At 39.6% G+C, this 17,179-nt stretch overlaps 1 protein-coding gene across 1 annotated transcript in view; it reads left to right on the top strand.

Moving 5' to 3' along the window:
* The window catches only part of ABCC8 (ATP binding cassette subfamily C member 8), a 74,241-nt gene that overhangs the window by 29,338 nt on the left and 27,724 nt on the right, over positions 1–17,179 (top strand). Inside the window, exons 11-18 of the mRNA XM_042038335.1 lie at positions 1,257–1,297; positions 1,594–1,739; positions 5,946–6,051; positions 6,273–6,383; positions 8,321–8,396; positions 8,487–8,592; positions 12,826–12,861; positions 14,380–14,415. Coding sequence (XP_041894269.1) covers positions 1,257–1,297; positions 1,594–1,739; positions 5,946–6,051; positions 6,273–6,383; positions 8,321–8,396; positions 8,487–8,592; positions 12,826–12,861; positions 14,380–14,415 — 658 coding nt within the window. The remainder of the gene's footprint in view (positions 1–1,256; positions 1,298–1,593; positions 1,740–5,945; positions 6,052–6,272; positions 6,384–8,320; positions 8,397–8,486; positions 8,593–12,825; positions 12,862–14,379; positions 14,416–17,179) is intronic.

Below are 17,179 nucleotides of genomic sequence, written 5' to 3'. Positions count from 1 at the left end.
AAATAAATACATTTTTTAAAAAGGAAAACAACCCCCAAATTCCAAAGGCTCTTATTTTTTTGGCTGAAAGAAGTTTGAAGTCCTTGTATCTACTGGTGATCTCACATAATAGCAAAATTCAGATCAGCTTCTTGGGAACCACCAAGTAGTTTAGATGGCTGAACTGCAGAAGGCTTTGCCAACCCTACAGGATATTTATTCCATCCAGCTTCATATTTGACAGGTATGATCTTGTACTGTGGGCAGGAGAAGAGCGGGATCTGTCTCTGAGAAGTTTATCAGCTTTGCCAGATTCCCTCACCAGATTCATTCCTAAAAGCAAACCCGTGTACTGCGGTGGTCTCAAAGGCACGTTGCAAAGGCAAGGATTTAATGGCATTTGGAAGGACAGAGTTGCAGGCAGCAAGTTTCCCTTCTTGGCAATTTCTGTGCTGTAACTACCTTGAGTTGATACAAAGTGTGAAAACTGGTCGGGTTGTAGAACCATTGAGGAGACATGAGAGGCTGCTTTGTATTCCAACACAGCAAGAACACTTTCCTCAGAAAAATACGGGTTTTTTAAACTTGGGTGAGGTGTAAACTACGCATTTCTAGACTTCAAGACATGTTAGTCTTTCAAAGCCTAAGCTTTTATTTTGCAATTACGTACACTAACGTACTTATATTTTCAAATTCTCCTCTCTGACAAGGAATTAGGGCTCTGTGCAGTAACTCAGCTATTTTATATAAGCACGAGTACAGAGTTCATGAATATGTTAGAGGATTCATTAACGATCATCTAAATGTAGGCAAGAGAAATACCTGACACTATATAAAGTCCTTCAGCGGTTTATGCCAAGAAAGGGATGGCAAAACAGTCCACCAGGGGTGTCAAACAATGACACTTCAGATGAAGTAACTGGGGAGAGCTTTTACTATTTGAACGTTGCTCTATCTGGTAGGAGAAAAGGACAGGCACAGTTTAAACACAAAAGAAGTGGCTAGTGTTCTTCTGTTACACCTGTACCAATGCTTGTGTTCTGTTTTAGCTCTAGAGTCTATATTCTTTCTCTGTGTAGTTTACTTGCGTGAAATAAAGTTGAGTGAAGGTCAAATTGAAAAGGTGGTGATTAAATAATATCCTCAGGTTGTGATAGAGGGGACAGACAGTAAGAGCCTGGAAAATACCGTTGTAAAGCAGTGCTAGTAGTATTTTAGCTTTTAGCATGTCTGAATGAAAATTGTTTCTAAGTGTTCCTATATGTTTTCCTTCACAGTCTTTATGAATGCAGCAATACCAATTGCAGCTGTACTTATAGTAAGTATGGACTTTTCTAAATAGTGTTGATTAAGACTGCATTTTCAAGTATAAGTGATGTGGAATTGAGGAAGGAGAATGGGATGCAAACCTGCTACACATTTGCAGTTCCTCTGGGAGAGTATGGAAAATGCCCACTTGCCTTCTGGGACCAGAAGCAGCCCAGATCATGCAGCACTTCCCCAAACTGTTAAGAGAGTATGAATTAGGATTCTGTAAATGAAATGCTTGTGGAATATGAAACCTGTTTCCTTCTTTATGGCAAAGCACTGACAATGATGTTTGTCTCTTTGTAGACATTTGTTGTCCATGCTCATCTGACAAGAAAGGCTGACTTCTCCCCATCAGTGGCATTTGCCTCCCTCTCCCTGTTTCATATCCTTGTGTCTCCGTTGTTCCTGCTCTCAAGTGTGGTTAGATCCACTGTCAAAGCATTAGTAAGGTGAGAACTGTAAAATTAATATCTTTGCTACCACCTATCCAGTTTCTGAGAATTTTGCTCATTTTACAATTGCAGCTTTAGAAACAGCATGGTGATTTTTTTATCTGTTCTTGTAAACTGCTTCCCAACCTTTCCCCCCTCCTCCATCAAGCATGTAGAAGGGTAAAAGGCAATCACAGAAGGACATGTTTCAGTGTGTATCTCTTGTTTTTCAGCCTTTGCCTGAGAGGCTGCCTGTTGTGGCAGAGTTAGACTGAAACAAGCAAACAAAAAACCTTAAAAATCCCTTTTAAGAGTCACAGTAAGTTCATGACTAAATGTCTAATCCAGACTTGATGAATTTTTACTTTCTGATGAACATGTTCGTTTGAGTGTTCAAAAGCTAACCAAACAACAACCAGTAGAATTGCTGTTTCACTGGGGATTTTGAGTATCAACAGATTATTGAAAAAACCTCCTAATGCTTTTTCATATGCAGTGTAACTCTACCTGACTGATAGGAGAGGCAGCGTTTGGGCTTCTTTCTTCATTAGGACAACTTTATGACCTCCAATGCAGCAATGAAGCTGTCTGAGGAGCTTATTTAAACTATGGGACAGATACTGGACACCAGCCCTTGCTTAATTATCTTTGTGTTGCTTTGGAGATGGAAAGGAGACTACAGCATGAGGCTGAGATTGCCTTCAGTGTTTGAAAATTCCCTGACAGTGCAAAGTCACAGCTGTGTCCTCTCTCCTAAGGAGTGTGAAATCTGAGAGCATCAGCAGCTGGCAGGAAATGTTTTGCAGCCACTGTGGTAGTCCCTAGAGCCGTGGCAAATTGTTGTGCAAAGATTACAGCCAGCAAAGCGTCTGGGAGCCCGCACTGACACTGCCTACTACCAGCAGGCATTTACTGTGGCTTGTCTAAGGATTTCTTTGCAAATGAATTGTGTCTGTTAATGCCACAGGAACAATTTGAAAGCAATTAGTATCGGCCAAGTATTAATTGTTGCTAGCTGGGAGTTCTTCATGGGTTATTCTGTAGATACCTTCTTGTTGGCAGGCTGTTGCCCTGCCATTTGTGGTGCAGACAGGAATCAAACTCTGTATCAAAGCTGACATGATCCTTGCCTTCCTGGCTGTCTGTATCACCCAGGTAGTGTTCCAGAGTGCATTGCTCCATAGTGCTGGTGGTGCTACTCTGTCTAGAGAGCCTCATTCTTCAGATCAATATTTTGGAATCATGTGCCAGGAATTTGCAACCCATGCAGAGATGTGCTTGCTTAAATAGTTTAGAAAATGTTAAAAAGCAGACGGTCGAGTTTGCACAGATTGAGCACAGCTATTGTTTGCTTGCTGTAACTGTGTCCTGCTGTTACACCTTCTTGCTAATAAGTAGCTGGTCAGGTAAAGGTGACCTAACTTGGCAGAGTTATATTTCAGCTTTCTTGAGGCTGAGATATTCTTACTGGTTTTAGCAAGTGTGCAAAGACAGCTTCTCCTGTGGTGACAGGGACTAAGTGGAGCAGAAGATGATCCAGCAGTGAAACCAGCATGTAAAGGATAGTAAGAGGGTGTTACTGGCTTTGCATCTCAGGCACTTCACAAACCCTGCTCTTTTAATGTTGGCTACAGTCTCTGATGCCAGATGCTATCAAGGACAGTAATATTGACCAAAAACCTCATTGGTATCTTTAATCATTACACATGTCCCCAGTTGCAAAGTATCCCTATGAATTGTCATTGACACTCAGAACCACTGTGTGATTGACAGATTTAAAGCTGTTCCATGTAGGACCCCTGAAAACTTTTCAAGTTATAGACTTGGGTGTCTGCTTCTGAGAGGGGCAACTTCAAAGTCTTTAGGAAGGTGACAAATTCTGATACCTCTTTGAAAAGTGGTGTTTTGGGGTTTCTTTAATATGTGGAGTGCTTCTGCCATTGAAAATTAAAACCGAGCAGCCAATTGATGTACTTCTTCAATGTGAGTCTTTGGGGACATTGTGCAGTGTACAATTTTCAATCAGCAAAGGTTAAGCAGCAAGAGTGGCATTATGTATCTTACTGGGTTTAATATCAAACCACCTTTCCAGTCAGCTGTGCAAATAACCATGTTTGAATCAATATGTCTGTTCTATGGCTTAAAAATAAGTTCCCCTGTGGAGATACTGGAATACTGAAATTGAGCTGTCAGCAAGAGCTCTGCAGAGAATGTCCTTTTTCTATTCTTGAAGAGTTTAGAACAGTCTGGTGTCCTGAAATAAGAGCTCTTGCCTCTAACACAAGATTTTCTCACAGGTCTACTGTGTTTCTTCAGTAATTGCCTCAGGAGCAGTGATTCCAGAATTATGCAGAGCATTGGGCAGGGGTTTGCAGAGAGTACAGGCACCTGGACACACAACTAGAGAATAAAATGAAGTTGTTGGATGGCTTAATACATAGTCTTGTTTGGATATGCATGGCCTGAGAATGTTTGCTGTCTTCTCTTCCTACCCCTCTAGACCCTGGAGCAGACACATGGGGGACTTCTCTGTCTGCTCCTTCTATCTTTAGAGCAATTTCTTAAATATTTGTGCAATTTTCATACAGAGAGTATAGGTGCAGCTGTATATCAAATCCATATGGGCAGCATCTAAACCATCATTTGGTCCATGTAAAGACATTCGAAGTCTCCTTTTAACTGTCTGGTTCACTGAATAAAAAGGGTAGGATTCCTAGCCCAGTTTTTCAGAGCTTTATGCAAATAGATATAAATATCTCTAGCAGTGGAGCTTCTAATCACTTCCTTTGAGATAAAAGACCTTCCCATTAAGGAATTCTGACCCAAAATTGATCCCAAATTAATTATTCCTCTTATCCCATCCCAAATAGTTATTCTCCCCCTTTCTGTTGTTTAGATTGTAGTACCTGCTGTACTTAAGTTCCCTTCACTGAATGCACTAAGAGATTCACTGATGTCAGTCCTCAGCTGCCATTAGCAATCCGGCAGGTTGACAGAAAAACTGTAGAACCAGTTCTCTCCTAGGGAGTCCCCAGGTGACTTTGATCTCTGCTTGCAGGACAAGTGTTAACTGTACAGGGAGTCTGCCTCAGGCAGTGCTGTAATGCCTGGATACAACAACATTTTGCCATCAGTGGGGGATCTCACAAGCTTCTAAGAGGAAACTAAGTCTTCTTTTAAAGAAGAAACCCCTGGCAGTGAAATGCAAAATAAATGCTGATGAGTTTATTTTTATTTTTTAAGGTTGGCCTCCTAACAGATGACCACATATCACAATGCTTCAGTGGCCTTGTTTGCCTCTTTCTCCCCACTTAGCTTAGGCTAAAGATTAAAATCAATTTTTTCAGCTCTTGTCCATAAATTTATTTTTAGGAACCCAAGGCCTTCTGGCACTTTATCGTTTTGAAGACTGATAGTTAACTTATTTCCAGCTAATTGAGCTCCTTTGATGTTGAGTTCATGATTCAATCCAATTCTTCCACAAATTTCATTTGCTGTCCCTTTAAGTAGATTAGACATACATTTTATAAACTCAGGTACAGAGATAAAACTGATGCCCTGTTAAATGTCTTAATAAAGGCACATCATCTCTTAGCTAATTAAATCTTAAAGCAGCTAGTGAAAATTTTATGCCGCCTTCTTTGTTGCTGGTTGTCAGAATTCCTTTTATATCTCATCTGTTGAATACTATTCTGTTAAAGTATATTCCTTTATCTGGTTACCTTATGCAAATAATATTTCACCACAGCTGGTTGAATTTGGCTCACAGTGTACAGCTTTCATCAGACTGCCAGCCAGTGTTGATAAGACTGTTCAGTAAGACTGGCTGGGCCACACTTGTTCAGCATGAATGACATTAATTCTGCTTGGGTGAGTGGCTTTAAAACAAGTCACAGTTGTAGTCCTTCTGTGTCTCACCAAGTGCCTGAAAAAACCTTTGTGTGAGATCTCTCTGGTCGTGTCAGAAGAGACAAGACTTGAGGAACATCAGCACAAACTGTTAAAAAATCATCACTGTTAATAGGCAACAGGACAGGTTTTGAAAACTTCCTTGCAGTAACTTCCCATTGCACATTTTCATATACCTGTAACAAAACAAGAAAAACAAACTGTGCAGCAGACAGCAGCTGAAGCACCAGAAGGGATGCTCTGTAATAAACATTGCAGTGAAGAAAAGTTTTACTTCCAAGGTTGAAGTGTGAATTGTGGTTTTTTCCCTTTCAGTGTGCAGAAACTGAGTGAATTCCTGTCAAGTGAAGAAATTGGAGAAGAACATGATAAATCCTCAGAGCTAAGAAGCGCAGATAATCACAGCAAGTACCAGGCAGTGGTGAGTAAAGCTGTCTCATTGCCAGTGAAGTGGCTGCAGTAGTTTGTACTCAGAATAAATTTTTCACTTCTCCATTTCCTACTGATTATTTCTTGCAATTGCAAAACCTCTATTTTAATACCCTGAACTGTATTGTTCACACTAAGGTTGCTAGGGCCTAGGACATTTTGCTGATGCTGCCACCAATTAGTGCTTATTTCTGTCTTTCTGATTTTGCACAGCCACTCAAGGTTGTGAACCGCAAGAGGCCTGCCAGGGAGGACTGGAACAATTACAGCTCTCACACAAGAAGACCCATTAACATCACAGAAGCAGATGATTTTTGTGTAAAGGTGATATGAAGGTCACTCTAATAACACTTATATTAGCTCACTAATAGTCACTTTTGTATTCTGATGGCAGTTTCAAGTTCAAGAACCAGAGTTTGGTGTGAACTGTCAGACACTTGTGCACTTGTCAGAGATTAACCTCCACCTTTCTTGTCTGTCTTCCTTTTTAAGAATTAACTACTAATCTCTAGGTTGTGATTAGTTGCAATTATTCCTCTAGATTTCACCCAGCCTTTTGCTGTTTCAAGTGTTTCAATCATTACCCTGTTCTCAGGTCCAAAACTCTTAACTCAAAAGATAGAACAGCCTAGGTTGGAAGGAACCTCAAAAGATCATCTGGCCCAACCTTTTATGTATGCCAGACTCTTTCTTCTATTTCCAGGGTCTGTATAGCATAACGGGATGAAGAAAATCGAAAAGAATTTGTTCTAGATATTCCCAAAATAATGCCATCACGGATCTTCCCTTCCTCTTTTGGAATTCCTAGTGGCCTTTCCCCAGATGAAATTAAAAACTAACTCCCAAAGACCTAACTTATCGGAAGAAAAAGATTACAATTACCCATGCCACTTTGAAGACTGATGCTCTTGATTTGCTGTGGAAATGGCCAGAAGCAATAAAAATCCTGATGGTTGTTATAGTGATGAAGCTGTTTATTTAGGAAGTCTGCTATTACATTTGCATTTCCAGCAAAAGAGGATGAATAATTCAGTTTCATGGGACTAAGTAGGACAACTGGTAATGCTTTCAGGTTTTTTTTAGGCATGCTGAATTGGTGCAGGATCGTTCTTGAACAGACTTCCAGGAAAATAAGAGGAATGTTTGAAAGAGGGTTTTGGGGGCAGTGTTGGGTCAAAAGACAGCCTGGAGTGACAGCAGAGGAGTTAGTCACAAAGGAGAGGCCAGTGCAGTAGTATCTGTAAGGACAGTATTTATAAGGCTTGAGCAGAAAGCTACGCCCAGGGATAATCTTTGGCTCCATCTGCTGACACCGCTGTCACCAGCGGCCCCTGGGTCAGGGGACTTGTGCAGGTACTCTCTGTCTGCAGCTCCTTGCCCAGGAAGGGGCATTAGTTGACAGAGGATCCTCTGGCTGCCTTTGGTAATCCAGAGGGAGGAACACCACGCTTGCTTTTGCTCAAGATAGGAGTATCAGTTTTTCTCAAAGGTGTGATAAAAGTGTCCCCTTCCACTCTTCTTAGATGAAAAATTATTGTACTTTGCATAGCTGAAAGGCATTGAAGGCTTGAGTGGCTCTGAAAGAGTGAGAGAAGAGGGTCCTATATGAATGTAGGCCTTTTAAAATTGTCTCCCCTTCCTTGTTTTCCACAGTATCCATGGAAATCGCCATTTAAAGTCTGATCAGGCTTTGTTTCCTGGTTTTAGTCTATTCCAGTGAAACAATTTCTGTATCTAGCAAAACCTAGATTATCTGAGAATCATGTCAGAAATGCAGAGGAAAATGCTGTAATGGGCAGCAACATCTAATTTCATGGAAGGTTCTGCAGGTCTGCTTGGAATATGGATGGTGTAATTGCTGTATAAGCTGCACTGTGTATCGAGTGAGACATTCAGGGCTCTGCAGAGAGCAAACTGGGCATGTATGTAATTTAATTGTGTTGTAATCATTTCACTTATTACATGTACCCACCTTATAAATACAAGGGAAATGCTAAATGGCAATTTTTTTCTCCCTCATGAATTCTCAATAATCTTCTAATAGTCTATAATAGTGCTTGTTTGTTTTTAGAGGTTTCTGCCCATGGAAGTACAGTCCTTTACAAAGTCATTCCCTTGAAGATCTATTTCCTGCATTGGGCAAAGGCTAACTCTGTTCCTGTGCTCAGTGTAAGGAAAAAAGAAGTGTCTCTGATGTTGGGGAAAAAAAGTGAGTTCTAAAGCTGGGTTTCTGTTTGTCTTTTCTCCCCATCTTGGTATAGATCACAAATGGATTTTTCACTTGGACACCTGAAGGTCCTCCAGCATTGTCCAATATTGATATCCGAATCCCTCAAGGTACAAAATTACATCAGATAAACAGAATAAGATGTTTTTCCATAAGTATTTGGCACATCATAATCTTGTGTATACCTTCCTCTCTCACAGGTCAGCTAACAATGATTGTAGGACAGGTGGGCTGTGGTAAGTCATCTCTCTTGCTGGCCATACTTGGTGAGATGCAGAAGATCTCTGGGAACATATCCTGGAGCAGGTAGGGGCATTTAATTTAAAATTCTAGTTTCGTTTAAAATTCAGCTTGACTAGAGTGGTAATGCAGAAAAAGCCCAAAATCTATTCTGGGAACTTGTGGAGTTAGGGATTTTCTAGATACACAGTCAAGAAAAAAACTTACCCTCACATCAGCAAGAATCCCCAGCCAGCGTGAAACAAGCTGTCCATTCCATTAACAGGAATGGGCAATCATTCTTGGGCATTCTGCACTCCAGCAACATAAGCTGAGTGAAATTGTAACTAATCTGGAATCAGAATTAATTTGCTTGAGGTGTTGCGCTGCTACAGAATGCTGTTTGCACTTCCAGGCCTGAGCTTGTGTCTTTGCATGGAGCTATAAAGAGGTACTGGCTCACTAGGAGCAGTGCCTGGCTCAGATGTGTGCTCCATCCCAGCACCAGGCTAATGCCTGAGAATTTGAAGAGTGTCTTTCAAGTGGCAGTGACCTCAGAGTCCTCCCCAGTGTATCCTGCCTGGTCTGACAGGAGTGAGTCAGTCATGTCCTTCCCTCCTTTCCCAAGGGGACACAGCACCTGGACTCTGATAGCCACTTAGAGATTCCACTTGTGTCTAACTTCTGGACTGGCCTTGATGGGAAGGAAAAAAGTAGTACTGAACTCCAACAGCTTCTGTTGGCACTTGTTCTCTTGACCCTGAGGCAAGGTGACAGATGGTAAAATAAATTGCAGCTCCTGTATGTGGTTTCCAGTAAATTCCTGCCATCTCTAAAACACAGTTTATCGATGTGTGTGAACATTTTTGGCCTGTTTATTTCACAGTACCAGACTTCATACCCATGCACTTTGCCCATTGGGCTGTGATTATTTGTAGGTAAATCTCAACAAATTGCAGAAGAACCTAGAAAAACAGTTAATTTTATTTCCAACTGATTGGGAATGAAAGAAAAACAGGGCACCTATAAATCTAATCCACATACTCTGATGGATGGAGTTTCATTGTTACACAGTGGATTCTGCAGTGATTTTGTGGAGCAGTTCTCTAAATTCCTTGAGTGTTTGTAAAGAGCTATGATTTATATCCAGCCCTCGTGCTAGTCATACTACTCAGAATTGCACATGCTTTTATAGCAATATTACAAGGAAGGAAGGAAGGTTGTCTATTTTATAGGTGGGGAAAATGAAACATAAGAAGGTGACCCTTTCAGCTAGTGAGGCAAACAAGAACAGAAGCCAAAGTTCCAGAATGTGGTGATCTATCCATGAGAATATACTTCCCTAAGCAGAAAATCAGACCATGGTGAGGAACCATACAGAATCCCTGCAGCCTTATTAGGTGAACTAATTTCATTTCAGCAAGGCTGTAATTTTTTACAGATGACATAACATGATTAAGAAGTGTAATTTGAATGTCTGATGGTAAACTAAAACAGATGACATGATGTTTCTGATCAGAAACTGTGCTGGGCTTTTAAATAGCACTTGTTTAGAAGTATGTGCTTCGCAACAGTGGAAAGGTCAGAACTGCTTTTCATGTGTTCTACATGTGCCAAAGTATCACAAGGTGAAATTCAGTTGTTATCACATTTGCTCTGCTATCTGCCAGATATGTAGAAAGGGACTTGTGGCTGAAACAATCTGAGTGCTGTAAGTGCTGGCTGCACTGGGACAGATTATGTGTTGTCTCATCTTTCAGAGCTGCTGCCAGGTGCAGTGGCCTATTCAGAGTGATGGATGCAGCCAGTGTGGGCTGCACACCTGTGTTGTAAAGCTATCAGATGAAAGCTCCCTTAATTTGATAAGAAAATACTAATGCCTGACCAGGAACATGCAACCTTATCCCAGGTTCAAGGAGAGTAGTCTTATCAAGTAATCAGCAGGGCTCAGCTGAGGCAATGAGAAGTGTCAGCCAAATCAGTAAGTTCCTTGTTACAGCTCTTTCTTTGGGAATGCTTGGCTTCGGTCATTCATGTTACAGAATAGACCTGAATTAGTTCATACAAATTGCCTTCCCCTCCCCTTCCTCCAAGGTCATAGCTATGAAGATGAAGGATGTATCCTGCTGACATGTCACTCAGTGCTCAGGAAATCAGGATGCTCTTCCTGGCCCTTCCTTTGGTCTAATGGATAACAAGTCATTTCCCTACTCTTTGCCCCCATGCTTTATGAATAAAACAGTATTAACTGCATATCATCTTTGCTTGTTTCTTATAAAAATTATTTGTTTCAAACCCTTAAAAAGTAATGTAATTTATTCCTGGGCAAGGAGGGAGATAATCAGAAGTGAGCCATGGCTCATTTGTGATTTTTTTAGTTGTTTGTGTTACAGTGTGTGTCCAGAAGATCCAGCTCAGATTAATGCCTCTTGTCCAAAGCAGGCTGAGGGCATCTCAGTATAAATCTTTTATAATATGGTTAGGGATTTAACAAAAATAGAGAAATAGTTATTTACATTCTGCACAGGTAGTAAATGGTAATGATTTTACCTGGTTGTGAGTAAATAATTACAGTATATGCCATGCTAATTTCTTCTGGGCAGCATCTCACTTCTGATAGTCCCAAATCAAGTCTTGTTGGAGTAAATAACACCAGAAAACAGACCTAATTGAGAAATGCTTTGCTCAAACGTAATTATGTCATTTGTTTTAAACAGGACATACATTCTTGCATGTGAATCTTGAGTCCTTATAATGTAAATGAAGATAGAGGTTTAAGGTTGTTAACAGTAGGTTTTCATCTTGTGACTGTTTTTATCAAATTTTAAAAAATTAAAGTTTTTATGCCTTGGAAGTAAATTGATTTTTAAAAATACATGTTACAAAATTTAAAAATACAGAAACATCCAGATATTCAATTTTATTCAAGTGGGAAATTAAGATCTGTCTTGAAAAGACTTGAAAATCTCAGTAGGCTCATGTTTGCATCATTAGACATCTAAAATACCTTGACAAATTAGATCTAGACCTCATTATCAAACATGTTATTTTGGCATTTCAGCACTAGTAGGAGATCAAGGCATCCTTAATTGCCAAGAGTATGCAGGAAAAGGGGGAAAGGAGGGATAAAACAAAGTGGGAAAAAGTGGGTTGAGAAGTTTGGGCTAAAACTCCAAATGGAGAATAATTGTTTTCCAGCTACAGAGCAGAAACAGAGATCAGAGAATTGATACACAGTTGGTTCAGGGTCCTTGTGTTGTGCATGGAAGGGCTGGAAAAGGTATCTTCTCTTTCAGCCTATCAATAGTTCCTGTAAAGAATGTGTTTCTACTTAATCATATGGAACAGGCTCATGGGTTTTTGGAGAAGGGGCCGCTGAGTTCACATGGTCACTAAAGACCAGTGGAGTGTGAGTTTGCTGTTGAAAAGCTTTGTTCAGTACACAGACCTTTGGAGTAAAGATACTAGTGGCTGGCTGGTGCTCTCAAATTGTAAATTTGATTTAGATATGGTCATTGCTTATCATGTGTAAACTTCATGGAAGTGTCTCCAACCAACCTTTTAATCTGCAGGTATAGTTTTCTCTCCTGGATATTTATAAGCAAATTGTGTTGGCATAAAGTTAATGAGATTGTCCTCTTTAAAGCATGAAAGACTTTGTTCCTTCTTGATTTTGTTTATGTCATTTGACACACAGATTTTTCACTCTTTTGAATGGAACTGAATTTAGCATCAGTAATAAGTATGCCCAGTCATCCTGTCAAAACAAATCTGAACATCTTTGTACACGTTCAAAAATAGCAAAAACACAACCTGTCCGTCCCTTGGACCTGCCCACATTAACACGGACACCTCACCCCAAGGATCTGGCTGACACACGACAGAGTATGTGGCAACTGAAGGTGGGATGTGGGGTTCACACTAACCTGTTATATGCAGCAAAGGTGTGGTTACTGTCATGGAAAAAAGCCAATATCACAAATTATTATTTTGTTTTTCCAGAAAATCAGCTTTTCTTAATGGAACTGCATCCTTGTCACAGCAGGACTTCTCAGTTCTGCTATTATCTCCAGAACAGGGTGAAGGTGATTTTATTTGTTGAGTCGAATTAATGTCTATAAGGAAAAAAAGGGCCACCAAATCTTTTTGCCTGATGAAATCAAGCCAGTTTGTGTAGAAGGAACAGATGCTGCACTGCAGCCCTGTGATAAGTAATGTTTGCAGCCTGTGCACTAAGTGGAATTTAATAGTTTTTCTTTCTGGGCTGGATTGTTTGTGCTCACTTAAGTAAACAGTCTTTGCTTTCTGTTTGTGATGCAGCTGCACTTCTGACAGTGAGACAGGAGAAGATTTCAGGTATGGTACTGTATGCAGTTACTGGTTTTCCTGCTAAATCAATTGCAGTAGAAAAAACCAAAGGTTTCTAAATCTGTTCTTAAGATTAAGAGTCAGAATTCTGAAAATCAGTGATATTTTAACAGCATTATCTCAGGATACAACTTTTGAAACCACTTATGCAAGATATGAAAATAAGAGTTGGATTTCTGTTATGAAAGCATTGCCATTTGGAGACTTCGAAAATTTTATCTTGATATGTCTTTGAAAATTTTTCTCTAAAGTTCTGAACCAGATTATGCTGCACTTGGAAAAATAGTATCAAGTATTTAAAGGTTTCATTTATTAAAGCAAATTCTCCCCATATCCCTTCTCTTCATTTTTTTACATCCTGTCATAAGTTTATTTTCTCACCTACCATTCTTCAGGCACACACGGAAGTGTGCAGAGTAAGAGATTAGTGCACCTGTTGGCACAGAAATTATTTTTACCTGATTAACATAGCTTACCTTGGATTTTGGGAATATCTACCAAATCAACTAAGAATAAAGCTTTCTGACTTTGAGGCAGGCACAAACCTCCAGAATGGTGAACCCTGTAAAAGTGATGATCCTGTTCCTGTTGGACTCAGTGAGAACTTTGCTATTGAAATCAGCAGTGCCATATGGCCTCTCTTGTCTTGACTTAATCTAAATTGCATGGCTTTTACTGACCAGAATATTTTCTTGGTTCTGTGATTCTCCAGCTGTTCCACTGCCTTTTCTTTAGATTTTCCAGCTTCTTCTCTCTCATTTACCTTATTTCTCAGACTTGTTGCCTGGTTGTCAGACTGAGTCCTGCAAAACTGCTGCTCCCATCTGTGTGTAGTATAAGAGGGAGTTTCCTGTACCTCATGTCTAAGCCTCATGGTAAAGGATACTTCGAAATCTCACAGTCCTTGCTGTGTTAAGAGAGACTGAAATTTCTGGGTCAAGTTGAAGGGAAACCATTTGAACCCATTAAGATACAAAAGAAGTATGATCAGAATTAGACATTCACATGTTTGAAACTCCTATGGAATTGGATGGCAAAGGGTGAGATAACATGCACAACAGTATGGCAAGAGCATTAAAAAGTAGGAAAGAATATTAGACTGGATGAAACAATTACCTACATTGTCATATGTTCTGGGAATCTGTAAGTTTTAAGTTAAGTGCTGTAAGAATATCTCCGGTGGTTTTGTTGCACTCACATCCTGTAGAACGTTTTTGGTGTTCTCAGAAGAGAGAGTATTTTGGGCCAAAGTCTTTTGAGGTCTTGAGCATTTGCTCATAGGTGTTGAAGGCTTTCTACAAAGGTTGTTTAGCACTTCTCAAGACTGAGGCTTTAACTATACATTTTTTAGGTCAATATCACATAGTGCAGAGTTTTAGGATAAAAAGAGCTGTATTTCTATTATGCAGTCATTTTGTTGTATTTTTAATTATAGCATAGTGATGTTACTTGCACTGTCTGAAAGAATTTAATTTATTTTTAAACCCTTGTGTTTGTTTTCCACAGCCCAGAGAAAGAATCTCCTGTTGACATGGAATTCAGGTACAACATTTTAAAAACTAATGGGGAAGCTCCAGAGGTCCCTTCCAACCTCAGTCGTTCTGTAACTCTGTGAACATTGTTCAGCAGTCTCTGCTCTTAATGAGTTTAGTGTTTCCCCTTAGAAGACGAACAGGATGTCTCTGTATGCAGCTACTGCAAGATTTAAAATAAAAACAAGCAAGTGACTCTTGAAGTTTAATAACGGCAGAAAGACTTCTTCCTGAATGCTCAGGACTGGCAATACTGGAATGCTCCAATGCCTTCCATCAGGCTGAAAATACAAGAAGCATATTTTTTGCATATGCAGTGATAATACAGAACAGTACACATTTCTCTCATATCTGGAGAACATTTGAATTTGAGTGATAGTAGAAGTTAATGAATTGTGCAAAATAATCAAGATAAAACTGTAGTCAGCAATCCCAAAACACACAGGAAAGGCTTTGCAATGTATTATTTCCTCTATCATCATAATCCTAACTCCATTGCATTTATTTTCTTTTAATAATTGCCAACATTTCAGATTTGGTAGGTTTATTAAGGCACTGAGATGCATATATGAATGTCCCTTAACTAGTTGTATTTTAATTGACCTTGAAGATGTAGTGGGCCTCCTGGATGATGAAATGTGAAAGTAGAGATTGTTTAAACTTAATAATCTGCCTTCGCAAAATCACAGAATCACTGAAAGAGTAAGGTTGAAGGGACCACAGGAGGTCATCTGGCCCAACCTCCCTGCTCAAGCAGGGCCATCCCAGAGCACATTGCACAGGATTGCATCCAGACTGTTCTTGAGTATCTCCAGTGAGGGAGACTCCACAACCTCTCTGGACAATCTGTTCTGTTGCTTGGTCACCTGTGCTGCGAAGAAGTGAATGTTGTTTCTTTTGACACTGTTGTTTCTGATGAATTAATCTCATTCATAATTGGTAAACCAGCTTGATTCTGTATTAGACAAAGCTCATAGTCTCCAGGGAGTTCAGGGAAGGTTGTCCTTATTTATTGCAAGGCTGAATTTTTCTGTCTGCATTTCTGTGATAATTAAGAGCCTATGGTTAGTCTGTTGTGTTATCAGAGGGGAAAACATACACTCCATTGATGAAAACACGTGGTTATTTATGCAGTCTGGGGACAGGAAGCAATCACTTCCACCCACTGAATAAATCCCTTGTATGCCTTTGTCTGCTAAGCCATTGGTTTGCATTCAGTCCTAAAACTCTGAAACCTTATGTATGTTCAAGGCAGATTTTCAGAGCAAGTCTTGCACACTTCATGGCAGAATATTTTGTTCTCTGGATTTTTAGCCACAAGTTTCTCACAGTTTCAGTAACAATTGTTAGATTGTCTCTTTACTGTGAGCAGTACTGTGGACATGCAATAGATTTCATATATGTGAAAAAGAAGCTTGCAAGCACTCTCAAGCTTTTTGTTTATGTCAAAATATGATCTGATATGTCATCCTAGTGTCAGTTTGCAATTAGGATTAATTTAGAGGAACTTCCTAAATCCTCAGTCTGTAATCAGTTTTGGCAAGCTCATTGCTTGTTGCCAAGTTCCTTGCAGTAATGAATTCTCACTGATGTCCTAAAAGCAGAATGTAATCCAACTGCAAGTGGTATTCCCAGACATTGTTCTGGTTCTCAGCATGGAGTGCATCACATTGCCAGGGCCCATATCTTCACTCAACCAAAGAACACTTTGTGCAAAAGTTGTAAAAGCTTTTTCCTCAAAACTTTGCGGCTATTTTTCAAAAACTAAATTAGCAGTAACTTTTTGGTCACATTGAGAATTAAGAGCTGCAAAGGCACAGTTTCAAGCAATGAAAAGGAGGGGAAGGGAATATATCTTCACCTTGGAATGCTCAGAGCAATTTTTTCTCAATTATTGGGATGAAAATTTCATACTAATTGAAAAAATGCTTCTCTCTTGAGGCAGACCTGAATGCTCTTTGAATTAGATTTTGGAGCTGCAGCCTGGGCTGCCTAAGGGATATTTTCTGTCTTTTTTTTCTTTTGTTTTGCTATTTCTCTTTCATTTTCCACTAAAGAAAATACATAAAGCATAATTGAATTCTAGTGAACCATCATAAATTTCAACTTGGAAGCATGTTAGCAGAAGAGTGGAATTGTGTGTTTTTTCAGGTCATCAACAAAAATTGGATCCTATCTTGGTTTCTAAACAAGCTTGGTAAAACCCAAAAAAAAATGAGCAGGGCAAATGACCTTAACCTATAAAGATAAATAAAATGTACTTTGTCAAGTCATAGTTTGAATTGCTTTCAGGTCCAACTAGAAATAGGCTGCCATACTGGCTGTCTAGCAGACAAAGGCCACGTTTGGGGTGAGAGGTCCTATCTTTTTATTGGATTAGCTCAGAGCTAGGAAGAAAACAGATATGCTTTTAGGCATATGATCCCCTTTTGGCCCTTTTCTGGAGAAAGGCTGATATACCAATGAGTTTTCCAACAGTATCAGTTGCTCTGATAAGAGTTGTTCCCTTTCTCCCAGCTCTGCCTTCCTGGGGTCCTTAATGCATCACAGACAACAAAAGCACAAATTCTCTAGTAGGCAGATACTTTCCTTTTTAAATAGCAATAGTAGTAATAATAATTATTTCTATTAAATTACTGGGATCCTTAATGCATCACAGACAACAAAAGCACAAATTTTCTAGTGGGCAGATACTTCCCTTTTTAAATAGCAATAATAATAATAATAATAATAATAATTTCTATTAAATAATATGTGCATGGTGAGTGACATCC

This window comes from Corvus kubaryi, unplaced genomic scaffold (genome assembly GCF_017639235.1).
Source record: "Corvus kubaryi isolate FWS band 111438036 unplaced genomic scaffold, C.kubaryi_AGA036_p1.0 37392, whole genome shotgun sequence".
In the NCBI taxonomy this organism is placed as follows: Eukaryota; Metazoa; Chordata; class Aves; order Passeriformes; family Corvidae; genus Corvus; species Corvus kubaryi.
Note: the sequence above shows the minus strand (reverse complement) of the source record. Positions and strands in the feature narration are given on the sequence as shown.